The 25135-nt window shown below is 37.5% G+C and overlaps 1 protein-coding gene across 1 annotated transcript in view; it reads left to right on the plus strand.

The window, feature by feature from the left end:
* The window catches only part of Clk (circadian locomoter output cycles kaput protein Clock), a 938225-nt gene that overhangs the window by 152892 nt on the left and 760198 nt on the right, over positions 1 to 25135 (plus strand). The window contains exon 3 of the mRNA XM_068225986.1: positions 23246 to 23290. Coding sequence (XP_068082087.1) covers positions 23246 to 23290 — 45 coding nt within the window. The remainder of the gene's footprint in view (positions 1 to 23245; positions 23291 to 25135) is intronic.

Raw genomic sequence — 25135 nt, forward strand, 5'->3', positions numbered from 1 at the left:
GATGATGAGTTTTTATAGAGGTATTAATGCATTGAGTGCATCAGAAACATTGTTCAAGTCACTTTTAAATGCCACAGTGTCCTCATTACCTACAAATCCTGTAGGTCCTATTACTCGATAAAAGTGTAGTCACCGAGCTCGACAGCTGCAGTCGCTTAAGTGCGGCCAGTATCCATTATTCGGGAGATAGTGGGTTCGAACCCCATTGTCGGCAGCGCTGAAGATGGTTTTCCGTGGTTTCCCATTTTCACACCAGGCAAATGCTGGGGCTATACCTTAATTAAGGCCATGGCCACTTCCTTACCACTCCTAGCCCTTCCTATCCCATCGTCGCCGTAAGACCTATCTGTTTACATGAAACTAATCTCATGATTAAACTCGTATTGAATTTGCTATAATATGCTTACAATATTGTGATTTTTTTATTCCACCTTTTCAGTACAATTGGTTTTATGTTGTTAGATGCTTTACCATGTAAACGAAGGACAGATCTCGAACGGAACTGTGAGTTAGTGTGGGTGGAGCTACTCTTTCCTCGACGCCCTGTACTTGTGGGATGTTACTACAGACCATCAAACAGCCCATTCAGTGACCTTGAACAGTGCCTGGACTCAGTCATTGCAGCTCTCCCTCATGGTGAAGTAATTTTAATGGGCGACTTTTACTTGTCTATAAAGTGGTCCTCTCCAACTACCGGTCTGTCAGCTAACAACTGTGACACATACTTTATTCACAGTTTTATTAATGGCCTCGGACTGAAACAGTTTAATATGTACCCAACCCGTGGACCCAACACCCTGGACGTCATACTCTCCTCATTAGAACTTAAAACAATAACCCCAGGCAGAAACCTTTTCCTGTGCGACCACCAGTCCCTCGATGCTACATTCCTCCTTCCCCACCCCTCCTCAAAGCCTCGCAGCAGGACATCCTACCGCCCTACCTACATCTGGCGCCGTGCCGACTGGCCTGCAATGTGTCGTGCCCTGGAATGCCTTCCCTGGAGTCTGCTCGAAATAGCGGATATCGAATCGGCTCTTGACCTGCTGTACGACTGGCTGCAAGCTGCAATTAAAGACTTCGTACCGGCACAACGGAATACTACTAGCAAACATCAACACTGGATATCACAAGAGACCAGACTGATACTATTTAATAAGAAGAGAGCTTGGCGCCTGTGGAAAGACTTCCCTAACCCACACACTCACAATACCTTCGTTAAAATCCGCCGCCACGTGAGGTTTATGGTCAGAAGAGACTACAAAACACACGTAGACACTGTCACTGAAAACGTCTGCAGTAATCCCAAGCGCTACTGGAGTCTCATCAACACACGGAGAAGCACGGAGCGGATTCCTGTCAGCGTGAACCACAACGATGCAACAGCAGATGGCGCCGATCGCAATGAACTGTTCAACAGGTATTTCTTCTCCAACTTCTCCCTTTCCTTACAAAACCAACCGCTCCCTCCCGTTGGTACAGCTTCAAACAGAACCCTATCAAGCATAACTACCACACCAAGTGAAGTTCATAACCTTCTTCAAACTCTTCGTACCAACAAAGCTACCGGTGCCGACACTATAGGTCCTCTTTTCCTAAAAAATACTGCCAGCACTCTTTGCGTCCCTCTCTCTAAATTATTTAACAGATGTTTTGCCGTGCGCTATTTTCCTATTACCTGGAAACAGGCAAATATTGTTCCACTTCTCAAATCAGGCAACAAATTTAATGTTTCATCTTACCGACCAATCTCTATTCTCCCCACACTATCCTTTATCTTTGAAAATATTATACACCAGCGTCTCCTCGCATTCACTTTGCCGTATATCTCAACCAAGCAGCATGGTTTTCTCCCAGGTGGCTCTTGTCTAACAAACCTGGCCACTCTGCATAGCTTTGCATCACACGCCATTGCAGCCAAATCACAGCTGGATATCTGCTACGTAGACGTTTCGAAAGCTTTCGATTCTGTTGACCATACTCTGTTGCTTCATAAACTCTCCGAATGATTTAATATACATGGCAGTCTTCTGACCCTTCTTGCTGGCTTCCTACATAACTGTTGGCAGAGAGTGGTAATATCAGGCACTTCATCCTCATGGTTACCAGTCACCTCCGGTGTCCCACAAGGCAGTACTCTTGGCCCCTTGCTGTTTTCTTTGTTTATGGACGATCTGCCATCCGAGCTCAACGAAACAGCGAATACCCTACTCTTTGCTGACGACTGCAAGATATTTAGGGAGATCAGGAATCCAGCAGATGCAGCTCTGCTACAGTCCTCACTTAATGCCCTCTCGAACTGGTGCCGTACTTGAAAACTTATCCCCAATCCACAAAAATGCAGCCACATGACCATAACACTGCTTAAATCTCCTCTACCGACATCATATTACCTACTCGACAAGCCCATCACCGTGGTTACGCAACAGCGTGACCTAGGTGTAATATTCGATACAAAATTACAATTTAAGACCCATATAGAAACATATACAACCAAGGCTATGAAATTACTCGGTATTCTCTATCGCTTCACAGAAATTTCTGACCCCATTGCCCTTCGTCATTTCTTCCTCACGATCGTTCAACCTCTCTTAAACTACTGCTCCCCGATTTGGACAACAGCCGCCCCCTCCAATACTAAGCAGTTAGACAGAGCAGTGTCCTTCTTTGCTGCAATTGTAAGGAACAGAAACCCCAAGCTCAGAAATCTGTCTACGCAGCAGGTATTAATGGTAATTAATGTGTCACAGCTGCACATCAGGCGACAGGTAGCTGACCTGAGTTTCCTCCACGAGATCTTAAATGGACATTACCGCTCGGGACATCTTGTTTCTCTCTTCTCTCTCCGCGTTCCTTCCCGCTCCACCAGAACCAAAGACCTTCTCCACATTCCCCACACTCAGCACTCAATACTCAACGATCTTTCCTAATCCGCCTCCCAACACTCTTTAACCATATTAATAGGAGACAAGAGCTTGATATAGCATCAAATAAAAGTGTATTCGAGAGGTGTGTAAATAGTATCTTAAAGATAAGTTGATGTGAAGGGATTATACCGCCATCTTGACCCACGACGACTTGGCTATGAACATGGACATTCTCATGGTTTTCGATTTGGACAGTTATTAGTAGGATGTGTACCTGATCTTGTTATATTTTGTTATATTATATTTTATTATGAAAGTTTACGTTTGTTAAATAGTCTGTTGACAGTGCAAGTGAAATTTGCTCAGTGTAGCTGTATCTTGTGCTTCGTGAATATATAAATAAATAAATAAATAAATAAATAAATAAATAAATAAATAAATAAATAAATAAATAAATAAATAGATCATAATGCTACAACACTATTTTATAGGGACATGTTTCGCTTGAATTTCAAGCATCTTCAGCCTATATAATCATCTCAAGGTTAAGACCTGTCATATTTGATTTGCTTTGACAAATTTGTGCCTAATTATAATTCTAAAATTAAGTAATAAAATATATAAACATAGGAATTTATGAACACATTAATAGTTTAACAATATGAATGACTATACTAAAATTGGAATAACTGTTAATTCTAAAGATATTGACATCCGTAACACAGTATCTTCAGATGTTGAAAATTTGGCTAAAATTGTTTTCTCAAAGTTCTAGGTTATTAAAAACAATTGTACCGTAATTTGACTTCTATGTTAAAATTTGAGTCGTAATTATAGTTAAAACTTATTGGTGTCTGAAGGTTAAAATCTTGGATACGTTGGAATTGAGCTTCAAGTTTTAATTTCGAGGCTTGCTACTGTAATTTTTATAGTTTTGAACAGTAAAATGTCGAATTAGTTAGTTTCATTGAACTAGTCAGTTTTTATGATCAGATTTTCCGTTGGTAGTAGTTTGTATTTATGAGGGTTTTAGTCAAAAGGGACGTCAATCCAAAATCTTGAGGAGTTGATTTGTTTCTTTCATAATATTTGAATGATGGTGCTTCTGTAACAAAGGAAATTTAGGTGAGTAATATTGTGTGTTATTGTGCTTTTACAGTGATCTGATGGTATGTATTCACTTACCCCTTTGACTGCTACTACAAAACCTTGTGTACTTTGTTACATTACAGTGACTGTTATCTGTTGTGGTTCTACTTCTTGTGTTATACATATGGAAAAGGTTTTGTGAAGGGCGGGTAGGGGATTTAGGGGAGGAAATATTAGGCGGGGCGTTAGACATTGGCGTATCATGTGGTGAGGAGTCCTTATTTGTTGTCGAGGTGGGGGTAGGGGAGGAGACTGTAGGCAGGGTGTTGGGCCTTGGCGTATTGTGTGGAGGGGAGTCTATGCGTTGTCGAAGTAGTTTCTATGGTGGGAGTTTTCAGATTAAATATCTTAAAGAATTTACTATTATCTGATTTGAAAGTTTGTAATAATATTGGCAATTGCTCTATTAATGGACGTTTTATATCAACTGCGTCATTCAGGTTTTTTTTCCTTATTAAAATATTGGTCCAAATTAATATATATATATTCCCCTTTTCAATCCTTTTGATTATTGTTAGGTCTTTGTCTATTGAGGTATATTGATGGCTGGTTTCTTTCATATGGTTACTTATTGCAGAATATTTATTGTGTTTTAAGGCGTTAAAGTGTTCCATGTATCTAGTAAGGACGCTGCGGCCAGTTTGGCCAACATATGAAAATTTACACTTTGTGCATGATAGTCTGTATATTCCGGAGCCTTGAAATTTGTTATTGTTGGAGTTTACTATGTTATGATTAAAGAATAAGTTTTTATTGGTGTTGTGTGTTTTGAAGGCTATTTGCATATCCCGTTTTCTTCAGTGGGTTTGCTATTTGCTGAATCGGTGGACTGGTGTAAGTAAAAGTTGCGTATTTTGATATTTTTAGTCTTTTCCGATGCAGGATTTGTGGCTAATTTGAGTTTTACTTTATTGATGATTCGATTTACCATCTCTATTTTGTATCCATTGGCTAGTGCTAGTTCTTTTATAAAATTTAGTTCTTTCGTGAAATTTGCGGGTGATAAGGGTATTTTGTGAGCTCTGTAGACCATACTAAAAAGGTTGCCTGTTTGTGGGATTTCGGATGGAGTGAATAATTTCTTATTGTTATTGAAGTGTGTGTCGGCTTTCTGAATATTTGAAAATCGAATTTAGAATTTAAGCGTGTTACGGTAACGTCCAGGAAATTTAATGAATTGTCTTTTTCGTCATCTTTAGTAAATTTTATGTAACTGTCAATATTATATAAAAAATCTAAGATCTTTTCGCTATTATTTTTCTGGTTATCTATTATTACGAATGTGTCGTCTACAAATCTTAGCCAAAGGCAGAGTCCTTCCATATTCGGTTTAATTATTCTATGTTCCATGTTGTCCATATAAATATCTGCTAATATACCTGAGCTGGGGTCACCCATAGCTAAACTCAGCTGGTGGTAAATTTTGTTGTTAAAAGTGAAATAGTTATAATTTAATACGAATTTAAGTAGTTTAATAAATTCATCTATTTCGAGCTTACTTAGGTTACTATTTTTGGAGAGGTTTGAATTAATAATTTCCACTGTTTCTTTAATAGGGATGTTTGAATACATATTAGTAATGTCAAACGAGCTCATCCTATGGTAGGGTTGTAAGTTGAAGTTCTTTAGTTTTTCGCAAAATTCAATTGAATTTTTAATTGATAAAGTATTATAGAACTTATAATATTTTTTAAGAAACTGATGTATAAATTTTGACATTTTATGTTGGGCTATTCCTGCTGTTTATGATTGGTCGAATGGGTGTGTTTTTGTGTATCTTGGGTAGTGCCTTTGCCTTGGGTATTGTCGGCTTCATGTTAACCATTTTTTGTTGTTCTTGCTCATTAAATAAACAAGTTGAATTTTTAAGGATTGTTTTTAGATTACGTTGAATTCTAGAGACTGAGTCTTTATTTATTATAGTATAAGATTGTATTGTATTGAATTGTATTGAAAAGGTGGAATAAAAAATCAGAATATTGTAAGCATATTAGACCTATCTGTGTCGGTGCAACGTAAAGCAACTTGAAAAAAAAAAAAAAGTAAGTCCTTTAGCAGCACTGTCACTGAGTAGTTGGGGTGTTAGCCTGACATTCATTCTTTGAAAGGAGGAAGCATCTAAATGAGATCTTGTCAGCTTGGGGCAAGCTCTCAGTGCTGTATACGCATAGAGATCTACCTTAACCCGGCAGGACGCATGCTCTCTGTCAAGAAGCAAGGACGTGCGATGGTTGAATATTACCCACAGCAAAAATCCTCCTTAATTCTAAAATTGTAATCATGTAAATGATTATAAATTTATGTACTAAATCAATTGTGGTAGTAAGAATGGATATTGAAATATTCATGTTCTCAGTATGCTTACACATACGCAGTATTTTATATTAGATCAGTTATATGAGACGCACATTTTCTGTATCAAGAGAGTCAGATACGATAAACACCCATTAGATACACAGGGAAGAGCAGAGGTTAAAAGTATTTTTTGTAATAATTGAATTTACGTCCCAACGATGGGATAGGAAAAGGCTTGGATTGGGAAGGAAGCGGCCGTGGCCTTAATTACAGTAAAGCCCCAGCACTTGCCTGGTGTGAAAATGAGTGGTTGCCTGGTGTGAAAATGAGTGGAATGTGATTCCACTATCTCCTAATGCAAGCTCACAGCTGTGTCCCCGTAACCTCATGGGCAACTCACTCGGTAGAAAAGAACTAGAGAGGATATTCAAGGATCTCGATCACACTTCACTTCTGGTCCGTTACTACCTTTTGCTCATTCGCTTTTGGTTCCACAGTCCAACCCGAAGCTTTTAACATATCCCTAGAAATCTTGTCAATCCCAGCTGCCTTTCTAGCTTTCAACTTTAGTATCTGTTTATAAATGACTTTATTATCACAGGTAAATTTTAGTATTTTGCCAGTATTAGTTGCCTCCTCTATCAGGACATTATCTTTATGTCAAACTACCTTTACATATTGCTGGCTGAATACTTCTGCCTTCTCATGTCCTCGCATATACACTTCCCTTGTTCATTAATGATACCTGAAATGTCCTTCCTGGAACACGTGCCTTAAAGTATCTAGATTTATCCTTCCATTGCTTCCTAAAATTCATATGGCTGCCAATTATGTTTGCCATCATGTTATCCTTTGCTAATTTTTTTTTTTTTTTTTTTGCTGAATTCAATTTCCTAGCGAGCTCCTTCAATCTCTCCTTACTCCCACAACCATTCCTAACTCTGTTTCTTTCTAATCTGCACTTCCTTCTTAATCTCTTTACTTCCCTGTTGTAATACAATGGGTCCTTACTATTCCTTACCACTTGTAAAGGTATATATCTGTTTTCACACTTCTCACCATTTGCTTTTAACCCATCCCATAGGCTGCTCACTTTTTATTTACCATTTTCCATTGATCATAATTTTTTTTTTTTTTTTTTTAATTTCCCCATTCCCCTCTTATCAGCAATATGCTATTGCCTAATAGCCCTATTTTACGACATTAAAGTTACGTCCATTTTTAAGACAGGCAGTTTTGTAACTATATCTAATTATCGTTCAGTGTGCATTATCAACGCCGTAGCTAAGGTATACAAACATATATTGCACCATAAGATATATAACCATGTTAAGATTGCTCTATCAGAATTTCAACATGGATTTGTATCCAACAGATCAGTTATCACCAATCATTTGGGCTATACTGAAAATTTGTATGATACCATAAATACCATTGGAAGGACTGATGTTGTTTATATGGATTTTGAAAAAGCATTAGATAAAGTCGACCATAGAATTTTAATTACAAAAATGTGTATAAATTTGGTTTTTGTAAACAATTGTTGCAGTTAATGTGTTCATATTTAAAATATCGACAGCAGTTTGTTTATTTTAACAATGGAATTTCAGATAATTTTATCAGTTCTTTCTGGTGTTCTGCAAGGTTCAAATCTTGGACCTCTCTTGTTTTTAATTCTAATTAATGATTTACCAGACAATATTTGCCACTCTAATTGTTTACTTTTTGCAGATGATTTGAAACTTAACAAATACATTAGCGACCACCAAGACCAGGGCGAGTTGCAAAAGGCCATTAATGTCATTTTTTGGTGTGATATTAATAATTTGTCTTTGAATGTTAGTAAATGTAAATACATGGCGTTTACCAGGGGGAAAAATTGGATAGGGTTTCAACGCTTAAGGACCTTGGTATAATTTTTTATGGTAAGCTAACGTTCAACAATCATATCAATACAATAACAAAGAATGCTAACCGAATGCTAGGATTTTTGACAAGAACTTCGAGACCATTTACCCAGCCCTCAGTGCTGAATACATTATATATTACCTTAGTACGGAGCATTCTGGAATATTCTCGCGCGTACGCATTGCGAGACATGGCACCAACTGCCCCCTATCGGTCAACTCAACACAGTTAAACGGAGATGAACGCTGCAACATATCGCACGGAGTCAGTGTAAGGACTCGTGTCATTGCACAATGGAGTGCAAAACAGAGCAACGCGTTACCACGAAGTTATGCTTCCACCTCGGCAAAATGGCAACGGAAACACACGCAATGTTAGTGCAAGTTTACCATGCTCAAGCAGTGAGTAAAAGGTGCGTTTTTGACTGGTTGAAACACTTTCGAGATTGAAAGGAAGGTGTTACGGACGAGGTGCGTTCGGGTCGACCAACCACAAGCACATCTTCAGACAACATTGAACGAGTGCGACAGATGCTTGTGAATGATCGGCGTCTGTCCTTACAAATGATAGCAGATGAAGTGGGTGTAGGCAAGGACAGTGTAAGAACCACTTTTCACAAACATTTGAAAAAGCGGAAGATTTGCAGAAGCAAACTTGGATGGAAACGTCGGGAGATTTCATTGACGTTAGTGACCGAAATCCTGAGGTGTTGAAAACCGTCATTACAGGAGACGATTTGTGGTGCTACCAGTATGATCCAGAGGCCATGATACAGTCAGTGGTGTGGTGTTCATCGTCTTCTCCGCCTCCCAAGAAAAGTCGGCACATAAAGTCCAAGATGAAGACAATGCTGATCGCCTTTTTCGACAGCTATGGTGTCATTCATCATGAATTTGTACCCCAGGGTACACCTGTCCACGCGGAATTCTACGAGGAAGTTTTGAAATGGCTACTGCAACGCATCAGACGGGTTCGGCCTGAACTGTACCAAAGTGGACAGGGAAGCTCCTTCACGACAATGCCCGTCCGCACACTGCGATCCGCGTGACCCAGTTTCTCGCTGAACGTCAGGTGACTGTTCTTCCACACCCTCCGTATTCTCCGGATTTGGCACCGGCAGATTTTTTTGTTCCCCCGTCTTAAATTAGCCCTGAAAGGTCACCGGTTCGACAGTGTAACAGGTATCCAACAACGTGTGACAAGGGTTCTCCGGGAGATTCCAAAAGAAGCGATTTCTGCCAGCTTCCAGCAGCTTTACAGTCGATGTCAAAAGTGTGTTGTAGCTAATGGATATTACTTTGAAGGTCAGTAAAGGAGTTTTGTGTGTAACTTACGTTGTCTTTATTTCATGAGACCATTCTCCGAACTTTTCAGACACAGGTTGTATTTCAATTTCCTTAATTGAAAACCAGACGGTCCCTAATTTTTATACAAATACTAAGAAAAATTGTAATAGGACGATTTGATTCCTTGGACCTGTTAAAATGTATTTCATTCCATGTTCCGCAGACAAGATCATGTCAGCACCAATTATTTCACGTTCAAAGGTCAAAAACATTGCATCAGTCAAATTCACCTTTCGTAAAAATGACAACGCTTTATAACACTGTAACAAAAGAAGTCGATATATTCACCAAATCGGATAATGAATTCGGTAAGAAACTAGAAGCCTGCCTTTACAATTTTTAAATTTTTGATAATTCCTTCTTTCTGGTATTCATCATATTTCCCAGTGTACTCATTCATGTTTTAAGTTTCTTTGTTTTTTGTATTGTCTTTTGCTTTGTATTACCGTGTGATTTCTTAGTGAATTTTTCTTTTATGTTCAACTGTAAATGATATCATAATAATGTTCATTTTGTTCTGTTTTGTTTTTTGTTCATTTTTAACTTTATTTTTGTTAAACTTTAACTTCATAGATACAGATTGTTACTGAATGTCAAGAAGGTACTTAATTGGTTGTAAAACCTGTGTACTTTCAGATAAATAAATAAATAAATAAATAAATAAATAAATAAATAAATAAATAAATAAATAAATAACTTTCTAACACATTTATTTTTAACTCTGAAAAAATGTTTCATGATAACTTATACAATATATCACTTCAGTTTCCTGATAGAGCTCATCTGGTTTTATCAGCACCATATCTAGAATATTTCCCCCCCTATTTTGTTCCATCACTTTCTGCTTCAGATCTCCTTTCCATAATAGTAGACAAATAAGTTTGAGTGGTGTCTTTAAAAGTAGGAAAGATCACAATATGAAGATAAAGTTGGAATTCAAGAGGACATTTTGGGGCCAATATCCGTTTATAGGAAGGGGAGTTAGAGATTGGAATAACTTACCAAGGGAAATGTTCAATAATTTTCCAATTTCTTTGCGATCATTTAAGAAAAGGCTAGGAAAACAACAGATAGGGAATCTGCCACCTGGCGACTGCCCTAAATGCAGATCAGTAGTGATTGATTGATAACTTATTCACTGTTTGTTGGTCATGCTTTCAGTCGTTTGCATTCCCCTCTCAGTTAACATTTGCCTGGTTCAGATCACCCATTACAATAATGTTCCTTTCTGTGTCGTTCCCCATATAACTGAATATTATCTTACCAAATAATTCTGCATCAGCATCAGCGCTAGCCTTGCCACGTTTGTACACCCCATAAACATTAAGTTGCCTATTGTATTTAGAGATGAGTCTTACACCCAGAATTTCATGTTCCTCATCCTTAACTTTTTCATAGCTTACAAATTCTTCTTTCACCAGCATAAATACTCCCCCTCCTATCGTTCCTAACCTGTCTCTACGATAAACACTCCAATTCCATGAGAAAATTTCTGCATCCATAATACATACCTGCCAATTTTCCCTATTTAGGCGGGAGACTCCAGATTTTCAACAGTTTTTCCCGTCTCCCGATTATTCTATTATTTCTTCCGATAATAGCTTATCTTTTGGTGAACTTCAAACGTTTGCTTTAAAATCCCGCCGTTTCAGCTTTGTACGCCAGTGGTCGGGGGTCCTTCGCTCATTGGTCGCTTTCAAATGAAATATTGACGTTATTAATATGAGAAATGCGCGCAAATGTGCGATGTTTATTGAAACCTGCATATCGCGACTTGTATATCGATTGTCAATCTCTAGTTCTCGTATGCTGTGTTCGTATTCGTTCACATGCAGTCTATCGTAATCTATAATCTTCATTTCCGTATTGACGAATTACACAATTAAAAATAGGAAAGAATTTCCACCAATCAATACTTGTTTATTGCTTATAGTAAGCTACAGGACCGGTTTCGACCCCATATACAAGGTCATCTTCAGCTGAACCATGAATACATATTTATATGATGAAGCTTTGATTAAATTGCATTGTCAAAGGAATGTCATATGATGTGCATTTATACAAATGGGGCATGTCTTAACGTGAATTGGCATATATGTCAGTATGTACAATATTGCAACTGTATGTCTAAAATATTATGTTGAGGTCCTAAAATTAGTGTATAAAACATATCTTCACTTAAATAACTTATATATATATATATATATATATATATATATGTACAGGATAAAATACAATATATAAAAAACATTTTGTGCACATGAACATTCGTGTCTTGCTTGTTGGTCAATTCATCAACTCTCGTATTTAAGTCCCATTTGCAGTTGTACACTCAGCTGCTGTTCTTGGAGTTTAAAAGATATGATTGTAAAATTGCATGAGTAAAAGATTTAGTCTTAATGTGGGATAAAACACTTTCCAATTTTAAAAAAAGTTGCCAGATGTGTGGATAAAATTCGGCTAAAATATGTTCAGCTCTGCTATGTATGTTGCCTTATGTTAGAATCAAATCTTGTTGTCCTGTGGCGTCCGTAAAATTGGGTTCAAAGTAATGGCTCCTTTCCCATTTGTAGCTGTGCAATGGTGTTATGTTTATCTGTGGAAGATAAGATTGAGCTATGAGAGATATTATGTTGGAGGAATGTCTAAAGGTTATGTGTGTAAATTTGAATATGTACTTACTATTGTTGGTGTAGCCGAGTTGCGTTTGACGTGCGAGCTTGTAGTGTACTACTTCGTGCTCTTCTTGGGCTCATACTAGCTGCTGTGAGGGGAAGGGAAGGAGGGGTAGGGAGAGTTGTTGTTGTGGGGGTAGGGGTGGAGCTGGGTGTGTTGTTTGATGTTTTTCTATTACGTGTCGCGTTCTGTTTGTCAATTAACTTAAGGTAAGAGTTTTTTAGAGCAGGGATAACTGTATTGAAGATGATGTTAGTTTTTTCTGTGATTTCATTTATGTTGTAATTTGGATTGGTGTACTGATCTAGAGTAATGTAAAATTCTTCTGTTATGTTGAGCAGGGGGCCTTTGGGGTTTATGTTTAGGATTTGCATATCGTTATCGATGTTTGTAAAACTGTGTTTATAGTCTGCGACATGTTGTCCTATTGAGGAAAAATGATTGTGTTTTACCGCATTTATGTGTTCGTTATATCGGGTTAGGAAGTTTCTACCGGTGCGTCCGACATAGCTTGTCTCGCAATTATGACATTTGATACGGTATACCCCTGAGTGGTTGTATTTGTTGTTGCTATTGATTGTTCTGACGTTGTGTATGATGTTGGTACTATTGTGTGTAGTTCTGAAAGCTATTCTTAGGTTATGTTTTTTAAAAATGTTGGTTATGGGGTATATGTGTGCATTATTGAAGGTGAATAGTGCGTAATCTTTCTTGGATTCGTCTACTTTTGTTAGTTTGGTTTTGGGTTGGGATTTTATTTTGTGAATGATTTTGTTAACCATTTCTTTCTTGTATCCATTGTTCTTAGCTATGTCATGAATTAGTTGTAATTCTTTGTTTAGATCTTCTTTTGTTAACTATATATTGAATGCTCTGTGTATCATGCTATAGTAGGCTGCTCTTTTGTGTGTATTGGGGTGAACGGAATCCATTTTAATTGTATTTGAGGTTTGCGTGGGTTTTCTGTATATTCTGTAAGAAAGGTGGTCATCATGTCTAGTTGTCGTTATGTCCAGGTAGTTCAGATTGCGATTGTTTTCGGTTTCCATGGTAAATTTTATATGGGAATCTATTGTATTGAGTTTATCTAATACATCAGTTTCATTTGTGGACCTATTATCGATGATGACAAAAATGTCATCAACAAATCTGCACCAAAAAAATATATTGTCTATTTTGTAGATGTATGTGTGCTCTAAATAGTCTATGTAAATTTCGGCGATTATACCAGAAGCGGGAGATCCCATTGGTAAACCCCGTTGCTGATAGATAGTATCATGAAATTTAAAGTAGTTGTTACCAATGGCAAAATTAAGTAATGTAATGAACTCTTCTATTTCTAAAGTGCTTAGATTGCTGTGGCTTTTTAGGTTACATTCAATGATTTCTATTGTTTGTTTTGACCAACAAGCAAGACACGAATGTTCATGTGCACAAAATGTTTTTTGTATATTGTATTTTTGTATAAGTTAGTTTAAGTGAAGATATGTTTTATACACTAATTTTAGGACCTCAACATAATATTTTAGACATACAGTTGCAATATTGTACATACTGACATATATGCCAATTCACGTTAAGACATGCCCCATTTGTATATGACTAAATGCACATCATCGTAAGACATTCCTTTGACAATGCAATTTAATCAAAGCTTCATCATATAAATATGTATTCATGGTTCAGCTGAAGATGACCTTGTATATGGGGTTGAAACCGGTCTTGTAGCTTAATATAAGCAATAAACAAGTATTGATTGGTGGAAATGCTTTCCTATTTTTAATTGTGTAATTCTTCAATACGGAAATGAAGATTATAGATTACGATACCGTAGCCAACCAGGCAAAACGGAATGCATATAGATTTCGAAACTTAAAGATCAAACTAACGAATGCGATTAAAAGCATTGATTTTCTGAAGGAATGTCTAAAGAATGACTTATCACCTAAATTCTTGAGAAGATATAACAATAAACACAGGCACACCATACAAACTCGTAATATGCAAAAAAGAACAAACAAAATATGGCTGAAAGAAGAAATAAAGTTTTTATACCGTAAAAAACAATATCTCAACAACGAACTATACCGAATACATTTAAAGGCATCGAACGAGTTACCACACAGCTATTGGGATGATTTTCAGCAGATTACGGCAGAAAAAATAAGGAACTTAGCCATCAACAAACAGAATACACTAAATAAGAAATTAGAAGCACTTAAACAACCATCCAAACCAAACCCAAAAACCGAAACTCCGAACACGAACTCTCCAACTTTTCCTAATGAAATCACTGAACACAAATTCCACCCACCAGTAAAAAAATCTCACAAATACGACTTTCAACGAAATGGAAACTGTTATCTTGAGCAAGGGACCCAAGCACAATTGGGGTAACACATCAACCTTCCAGAACATTACAACCACTATCACCGAAATAGAAAACGCCGTACAGAAAATCCCACACGAGCTACGAGATGAAGTCAGATATGATATTAAAAAAAGGCTCCCACAGTATATTGACAAAATTCACAGTAACTCCCAAAACAATAACTCTACTAATAAAGAACACATAAATAAACTCAAAGATAAAAGAAAACAGAATAATCTACTGATAACGAAAGCCGACAAAGGCAATACCACAGTTATTATCGACAAAGACCAATACATATTAAAAACCAAAGAATGTTTTCAAGATGACACTTTCCTTATCAAACGCAAAGATCCTACTAATAACATACAAAGGAACCTCAAAATCTTATAAAAAAATACACACTTTCTTTTAACAGAAGTAGAATCCTCTAAACTTATAGTAATGAATCTTCAAATACCCACTGCTAAAGCTTATCCTAAGATACATAAAGAACATATTCCAATGAGACCTATTATTAACTACAGAGCAAGCCCAACCTATAAACTCTCGCAATTTATTCAAAAATTTCTCAAAAAGCACTACGTATTTTTAGCTAAAAAAACAGTACGGAACTCAATAGATTTTTGTAATAAAACAAAAGGATTAAAGATTGAACCATATCATAATCTCGCATCATTTGACATAGTAAACATGTACCCGAACATTCCCACAAAACAAACAATAGAAATCATTGAATCTAACCTAAAAAGCCATAGCAATCTAAGCACTTTAGAAATAGAAGAGTTCATTAAATTACTTAATTTTGCCATTAGTAACAACTACTTTAAATTTCATGATACTATCTATCAGCAACAGGGTTTACCGATGGGATCTCCCGCTTCTGGTATAATCGCCGAAATTTACATAGACTATTTAGAGCGCACATACATCAACAAAATAGACAATATATTTTTTTGGTGCAGATTTGTTGATGACATTTTTGTCATCATCGATAATAGGTCCACAAATGAAACTGATATATTAGATAAACTCAATACAATAGATTCCCACATAAAATTTACCATGGAAACCGAAAACAGTCGCAATCTGAACTACCTGGACATAACGACAACTAGACATGATGACCACCTTTCTTACAGAATATACAGAAAACCCACGCAAACCTCAAATACAATTAAAATGGATTCCGTTCACCCCAATACACACAAAAGAGCAGCCTACTATAGCATGATACACAGAGCATTCAATATACCGTTAACAAAAGAAGATCTAAACAAAGAATTACAACTAATTCATGACATAGCTAAGAACAATGGATTCAAGAAAGAAATGGTTAACAAAATCATTCACAAAATAAAATCCCAACCCAAAACCAAACTAACAAAAGTAGACGAATCCAAGAAAGATTACGCACTATTCACCTTCAATAATGCACACATATACCCCATAACCAACATTTTAAAAAAACATAACCTAAGAATAGCTTTCAGAACTACACACAATAGTACCAACATCATACACAACGTCAGAACAATCAATAGCAACAACAAATACAACCACTCAGGGGTATACCGTTTCAAATGTAATAATTGTGAGACAAGCTATGTCGGACGCACCGGTAGAAACTTCCTAACCCGATATAACGAACACATAAATGCGGTAAAACACAATCATTTTTCCTCAATAGGACAACATGTCGCAGACTATAAACACAGTTTTACAAACATCGATAACGATATGCAAATCCTAAACATAAACCCCAAAGGCCCCCTGCTCAACATAACAGAAGAATTTTACATTACTCTAGATCAGTACACCAATCCAAATTACAACATAAATGAAATCACAGAAAAAACTAACTGCTCTAAAAAACTCTTACCTTAAGTTAATTGACAAACAGAACGCGACACGTAACAGAAAAACATCAAACAACACACCCAGCTCCACCCCTACCCCCACAACATCAACTCTCCCTACCCCTCCTTCCCTTCCCCTCACAGCAGCTAGTATGAGCCCAAGAAGAACACGAAGTAGTACACTACAAGCTCGCACGTCAAACGCAACTCGGCTACACCAACAATAGTAAGTACATATTCAAATTTACACACATAACCTTTAGACATTCCTCCAACATAATATCTCTCATAGCTCAATCTTATCTTCCACAGATAAACATAACACCATTGCACAGCTACAAATGGGAAAGGAGCCATTACTTTGAACCCAATTTTACGGACGCCACAGGACAACAAGATTTGATTCTAACATAAGGCAACATACATAGCAGAGCTGAACATATCTTAGCCGAATTTTATCCATACATCTGGCAACTTTTTTTAAAATTGGAAAGTGTTTTATCCCACATTAAGACTAAATCTTTTACTCATGCAATTTTACAACCATATCTTTTAAACTCCAAGAACAGCAGCTGAGTGTACAACTACAAATGGGACTTAAATACGAGAGTTGATGAATTGACCAACAAGCAAGACACGAATGTTCATGTGCACAAAATGTTTTTTATATATTGTATTTTATCCTGTACATATATATATAGGTTAGTTTAAGTGAAGATATGTTTTATACACTAATTTTAGGACCTCAACATAATATTTTAGACATACAGTTGCAATATTGTACATACTGACATATATGCCAATTCACGTTAAGACATGCCCCATTTGTATAAATGCACATCATATGACATTCCTTTGACAATGCAATTTAATCAAAGCTTCATCATATAAATATGTATTCATGGTTCAGCTGAAGATGACCTTGTATATGGGGTCGAAACCGGTCCTGTAGCTTAATATAAGCAATAAACAAGTATTGATTGGTGGAAATTCTTTCCTATTTTTAATTGCACATGCAGTCTAGTCAATTCTAGAGACTAGTCACTAGATTTGGAGGTTTGTTTAGTAATTTAGTGACAGAATTTCAAAGATAGTGACTAGTGACTTTTCTAGAGATTATAGGAGCCATTTGGAGACAATTCTGGCAAATTTTAATTTATGACTTGATAAAAGTAGCATTGCATTTCGCATAATCGCACGGGCACGTGATGCAATATATTAATCTATGTATTTGCGAAGTAATGGCATCTAAGTGCATGACTGATTCTCACATGTGGAGCATGAGTTCATACTATTTTCGGAAGGCTTATTAGAGACCGATCATCGCACTCACATACTTCCTGTGATGGAATAGAAATGTTTAATTTTTAGCCTTTATAGCTCCTTATAGCAACAGTCTGGTTTTGAGACAATATGTGTTATAACATATACCATAGTACTCCTGTATTGCGCAAGACGTTTAGACCAATTATATCTCCCGATTTCTCCTGATTTTGATATCAAAATCTCCTGTTTTTTTTTTTTTTTGTAAAGTTGGCAGGTATGATAATCACTTCTCAGCCATGATTCAATTCCTATTACAATATCTGGTAAATATATATTCATCAAATTACTTAATTCTACTCTTTTCTTTACAATACTTCTACAGTTTAACAGTAATAATTTTATGTCATACTTACTTGACTGCATGCTTCCTATACTGTCATCGTTGCTCCCTGGTCCGTCCTGTTTCCCTGAATGTACTTTCTTATAACTCCTTTAAGCAAACCCCCTAACTTGTATGTACCATTGCAGTTGAAGTGAAGGCCATCTGAGCATAGATCCCCATCTCTTACCTACCCATTAGGATCCACAAATCGCACTCCCAATTTCCCACATACCCATTCCATAGTCTCATTAAAATCCCCAATCACCCTCCATTCAGTATCCCACTGATAACAATCTCTGCTTCCTTAACCTTCTTCCGTGCTGCCATAACCAGATCCCAAACCCCCTGTGGGTGGGAGACGCAGATGAAGAATGCACCCACCCTGTCCCTTGCCTGACTTATGTGGCGACTAAAAGGGGCCTCAGGGGTCTAAACTTGGGAGCATGTGTTGGCGGCCACTGGGCCCTTAGGTGAGTCCTGGCATTGCTTCCACTTACTTGTGCCAGGCTCCGCACTTTCATCTATCCTGTCCAACCTCCCTTGGCCAGCTCTTATTCTTTTTCCGACCCTGTTGGTATTAGAGCATTCGAGGCCTAGGGAGTCTTTCATTTTTCTGCCCTTCGTGGCCCTTATCTTTCTTTGTCCGGTACTTCATTTTTTGAAGTATCAGATTCCTTCTTTTTCTTTTTCCTCCCCCTCCTAGTACAACGTTGCGAGGAAAACTGTGGGACTACGTTACATAGAAGCAGTACCATTATGCTTGTGATAAGTGTCATTGTGTGCATTCTACTGGTCAGTTCCACTGTGTTCAGAATGGCTTTGCATTACCTGTGAGTAGTACCACTTTATGAGAAACACTATGGGTCTACATTGCCTGTGATTAGTACCACTATGTGAGGAACACCATGGGTTTGCGTTGTTTGTGATTAGTGCTGAGTTTGTGTTACCTGTGAGTGGTGCCATTGTAACATACCTAGGTACTACATTGCTTGTAATTGCCTGCAGGCGAAGAATACACCCACAGTATCCCCTGCCTGTCGTAAGAGGCGACTAAAAGGAGCGACCAAGGGATGATCAAATTAGAACCATGAGACTACTTGTAATTAGTACCATCATGCAGGGAACACCATGGGTCGCATTTACTTGCGCGTAGTACCACTATGTTAACTTGTGCAATAGGTTTGTGATTAGTAGCGACAGTGTGTGAATCAGTATGAGGGTCTTACAGTACCTATGATTCGTACCCTTATATGAGCGACACCATGGTTCTGCCTTGCCTATGCTTAGTTCCCACTATGTGAGGCATACCACGGGATAGTGCGAGTCCCTGTGGTTGGTCCACATATGTGAGGAACGCCATAGGTTTGTGTTGCTTCAAAACTTGGGACCACACAGAGGGTAACATGACAAGGCTGACACATGTATTGTCACTCCTTCCTCTTCTTATCTCTCCCCGCAGTATTGCTACATATGTGACAGTGATGGGTTGGATTTGCTTTTTTATCAGTAGGTGGTACCAAGCTGGGGAAATGTCTTTCAGTCAGTCTGAGAGCTGGGTCTGTAGATGATGTGGATGGCCTACCAGGGTTTGATTTTCTTGGACTGTGGTATTTCTGTAGAATTTGCCAAATGATTTGGAGCTTACAATCTGCCAGTGAGGGTCACTTGCCTGAGGAGACACAATAGAGTGAATAAGAATGTATAATTGCAAGTCCAAAGTATGAAATTTCTTTAAAAAAAAAATACCATTTCATACTTTTAGGTACACTATGTAATGAGCTAAGAAGCATATATGACTTATCTACAGTTCCCATATACACATTATAATTGATTATGGCCCGAGGTTTCATAATAGTGGCTCCAGATTTGTGATCCCTCTTTCCTCTCATGTCGAATATATTCTCATGCATGGTCGTGAGAACGAATACATCTCTCCTGTCATGATACTTCACGGCCATCATTTTGTCATTATACATCATCTCCATTTCCCCTTTCTCCAATTTAGTTTTCAGGACAGGCATACCTTTTCTGTTTTTGCGGACTGTACCACATGCATTTGTAGAACATTCATAAAGTACTTGAAACAGATGTGGACTAGTGTACCAATTGTCTACAAAGAGATTATGACCCCTGTCAAAATAATCTTCAAGGAGAGTTGTTATGACTGCTCCAGAATTACCTAATTTATAGTGGTCTGTAATTTCAGTGGATGAACCTGTATAGGTAATAAAATCTAAATCATATCCTATCTTACAAAGTCGACAAACTTGACCATATCGGTCCTTAATTGGTCCGTATTGACTCGTAATAACAATAACGTACAACGGGTGATTGTTTGGTCCGCCCTGTCAATATATTTTAATATTTGAATAATTTATACGTCCTGTCTTACAGTCGCAGAGAACAAATAGCTTTATTCTGAAGCGATGGCACTTAGTTTTTAGATGTTACTTGAAAAATAGGCTTCCTTTGATCAACACTAGACTCTCATCCACACACAGATTAGCAAATGGGGGTTATATGGTGTTTGAAAGTTGTAGTAAAGTAGTCGATTATCAAACAAATTTTATTTAGCTGTCACTTTTGTTGGGGTTTCGTCACTAAAATGAAGCATGCTAAGTAAAATGAGATACCTGTCACGTGACATAATCTGTTGGAAGATAGGGGCATGATGAGGGGATCAATGGACCAATGTTCTTGAATGGATAAATGTTTCTTTCAAACCATCAATGGAGTCACAGCAATCAGAACAAATATTACCCTGAAATTTGTATTCACCCATTTCTTTAGTCTGGAAAAGTGAATGGGGTGCTTGGCCTCAACTGTTTGTCTGTAAAATTGATTTGTTTCATCTACCACCTTAGATAATATATCTCCATTAACAATTAGTTCAAAATGAAATATTGTATGCCTTTTAGTGCCGAGATATCCCAGGACGGGTTCGGCTCGCCAGGTGCAGGTCTTTCTATTTGACTCCCGTGGGCGACCTGCGCGTCGTGATGAGGATGAAATGATGATGAAGACAACACATACACCCAGCCCCCGAGCCATTAGAATTAACCAATTAAGGTTAAAATCCTCGACCCGGCCGGGAATCGAACCCGGGACCCTCTGAACCGAAGGCCAGTACGCTGACCGTTCAGCCAACGAGTCGGGTAGTTCAAAATAATGAAGTTCAGGGGATTCTGAAGTGAAGTTAGCATTAGTCATACCTGGTTCTGGCACCTGAAATCTATGCACATTGGGAACAAATTTATCCTCGGTCCTTGTGAATGGTAATCATATTTCTGGGTCACTTTTCCTTCTCCATGAACATGTATCTTCCTGACTATTACTATCTGAAGATACACCAACACTACCACTATCACGTTCATCACTATCAAAATCAACATCGGATTTATCTGCTCTAAAAGAGTGAGAATAGCCTCTGGACACACATTATGATCATAAATGTCAGCCATGATGTAAACACTAGAGTATTTGTTTACATGAGGTGACAAAAGAAAACCGTTTATACTGCATGCTGTTTGCGAATAGAAAGGTAATTAAGTTGTTCGAAGGTTAGCCAATAGATGGCAGGAGCATATACAAATGTTTCAAGACAGATCGAATATATTCGATCGTAGCACTGACGGCGCAAAGTTCAGATCGAATTTAACTCGACCACAGCACTGGTGGCCCACATTGCGGAGATCGTGTATACTTGACCACAGCAGCAAAAGAGTTAAGCGCTTAAAACAATCTTAAGTTAACCCATCTTGTATGTTTATTGCAAGACCATTTCAGTTGTCCAGAATACCACCCTTGCAACTTCTGAAAAACTGCAATCCCTCTCCCTTTTTAGTGAACCATTTGTTAGTGTGGTTTTGTCAACAGATTCCCATCTGACATGGGTGCTTCTACGACTTGACTGCCTGCTTCCTTGAGACTCACAAGCCTTCCCACCATAGCAGCTTCACATGGTTTAATATTCTACTGCACCTTTTCTTCAGTGTTCTCCTTTCCGTAATATAGTCAGTCAAATCCTGCTTGGGGTTTATTTTCATTTATATGATGTTGGGGGAGAGCTGCACTGTTAAAACAAGCCACTGATATCTTTCCAAAATTTCTAGATACCAGAGGGTCATTGACATGGAGCAACCCTAGCATAAATGTTATGCATTGGGAAGAACATATATATTTCTTCTTTTCTTCTTCTCCTTTGTAGCATTGATAACTTCCTCTTCTAGGTTTTGCCTGCTCAGGTGTATTATTATTTGCATATTTTGCTACTGCCTCTTTCATTTGAATTCCCCATTCTTGATTTACTACATTAAAATTCTTCAAATGTATTTTGACTTGCCTGGCTGACTCAGGTTTCATGCCTCATTCTGCCATTAATTAATACTGGTTTGAGATTCTGGAATGGGATCCATCCGACCTCGGGTATCGCAACTGAGTAAAGAAGTGAGTTTTTGTGGTTTACCATGCCAGGATGCTACCTAATATATTCGCCGTGGCTGCTTCATTTCCAATACTAGTTCCAGCTGATTACGAATACACATAACAGTTGGAATTACCACGGCTGCTGGCACCAGACTTGCCCTCCAACGGATACTCATTAGAGGATTTAAAGTGTACTCATTCTGATTACGGGGCAGTACTCGCACTACATCAACACAGATTATCCAGTCAAAACTTCACGTACTCTAAATACAACAGCTGATTATCTAGGTGTCCCAGTCCTCTTACATGAAGCAGTAAAAGCCACAAAATGCATATTTTGAACTTGTAAATGCGGATACATAAATATTCCTGAAACAGTTAATGTCATTCATTTAATTGCAACAAAGATTCTCATTTTCTACACTTTTTATTGAATCAGGCTTTTCTTTTTACAGGAACTTTTTCTTGCTTTGTTGCATGCTGACATCATCTGTTAATCTGTGGTATATAATTGGAATTGGTTGTATAATTACATAAGAAAAGCTTTTATTACTGAGCAGATCTTTTGTTGTATCAGAAGTCCTGCATGTACTGTATGTATCATTGCATAGTCTCTTGAATATGCCTTGTGTTGATATAGTGTATGTAATTCACACTTCCTTTGAACTTACTATTCTTTAATACTAAAATTTAATTTTCAGTGATACAATGGATGATGATGGAGATGACAAGGACGACACCAAACGGTAAGTGTTCATTTAATGCATGCTACGACTTCCATCACAGAGATCTATCAGGAAGTTTTGGATATCAATCAATCACTATCAATCACTACTGATCTGCATTTAGGGCAGTCACCCAGGTGGCAGATTCCCTATCTGTTGTTTTCCTAGCCTTTTCTTAAATGATTGCAAAGAAATTGGAAATTTATTGAACATCTCCCTTGGTAAGTTATTCCAATCCCTAACTCCCCTTCCTAGAAACGAATATTTGCCCCAATTTGTCGTCTCGAATTCCAACTTTATCTTCATATTGTGATCTTTCCTACTTTTAAAGACACCATCCAAACTTATTCATCTATTGATGTCCTCCCACGCCATCTCTCCACTGACAGCTCGGAACATACCACGTATTACATGTTATAAATCTCATTTTTGGTCCGTATTGAAAATTTACAGTTCAAAACAATAAAGGTGTTTTAATTTAATCCACCTATTCACTACTTTTATTTCCACTTATAGTGGTTACATAAATAGACTCACAGTTAAATGGGACATGTTTTGCCCTCAATTAAGGGCATCTTCAGCCTAAAAACAATCAAGAGTACAACTAATATTAAAAGTGGAAGCTAAACGTTTAGCCAGTTATAAAAATTCGGGACATAAAAATGTGAAAAATGATACAATATATAAAGATGCTAATGGAAACACTGTCAATGATTAAACTAAAATCTTGTCGGAGACTAAAACTTCTTCCATTAAAATTCCAATTAAAACAGTTCATTTAAAATGTTAGTGGAAAACCAAAGTGGTAATAATATAAAGCCATCGACATGAGGGCGTGAACATAAGCATAAACATGATTGTCATAAATATAATATGTCCAACGCCGCTGATGAAATTCGTCAGCATGAAGTGAGACAGAAGCATCGGTTGAAAAATTGTAAGTGGCCCTTAGCACTGTAGGTAATACTATTGGCTGAAACCTTGCCAGGAAATGTCAGTAGATACTGAAATAATGTTTTCTGTAAGAGAAGGAAAAGATGAAATAAGAAGTTGAACATAAGGAGAGAATTCGGATTACATAAATTGAAACAGATGAGGACTTACATGTTAGTTGAAAGTTATTTGTTATCTACTGTTGTGTTGGTTGCTGCCCTTCTGTTGGCTCTGAGTCTGGTGTTGTAACTGTGCTGCAGAGGCAGCAGTGAACTCGGAGGGGAAGGAATAGGGGAGTGTGGAAGGGAGGAGAGGATGGGTGGAGTCAACTGTGACGAGGCTGACAAAGGGGCGGAGTCAACTGTATTGCTGGAAGTAGGCTTAATATCTGTAGGTATGTGAGGAGTATTAGAGTATGAACAATTAAATATATTAGGTATCCTAAATTTATTCGAACTAACTGGCTTTAATAATTTCGGCATTAATTCATGTAACATACTTTCACTGTCCGTGGTTTCATTAAGATTTTGTTGCTTATTGTACGTCTGATCTAAATAGATATATAAACTTTCTAATTCGTTCAACATTCTCCCTTTTTCTATGTTTCTAATTATTGCTAGGTCTTTCTCTATGGATTCAAATCTGTGACCAGTCTCCCTCATATGTAAACTCATCGCTGAGCATTTCCTATGTTTTTCCGCGTTAACGTGTTCCATGTATCTTGTCATAAAACTTCTCCCAGTCTGTCCAACATATGAAAAATTACACTGAGTACATTTGAGTCAGTATACTCCTGATCTCAAATAACGATTTTTATCATAATTAACTTTTTTATGTTTAAAGAATATGGACAGGTTAGTATTAGTAGTTCCGAAAGCTATATTAAAATTATGTTTCTTGAATACGTTAGTAATCTGGTGTATAGCTGGATTA

Source organism: Anabrus simplex, chromosome 2, assembly GCF_040414725.1.
Source record: "Anabrus simplex isolate iqAnaSimp1 chromosome 2, ASM4041472v1, whole genome shotgun sequence".
Taxonomy (NCBI): Eukaryota; Metazoa; Arthropoda; class Insecta; order Orthoptera; family Tettigoniidae; genus Anabrus; species Anabrus simplex.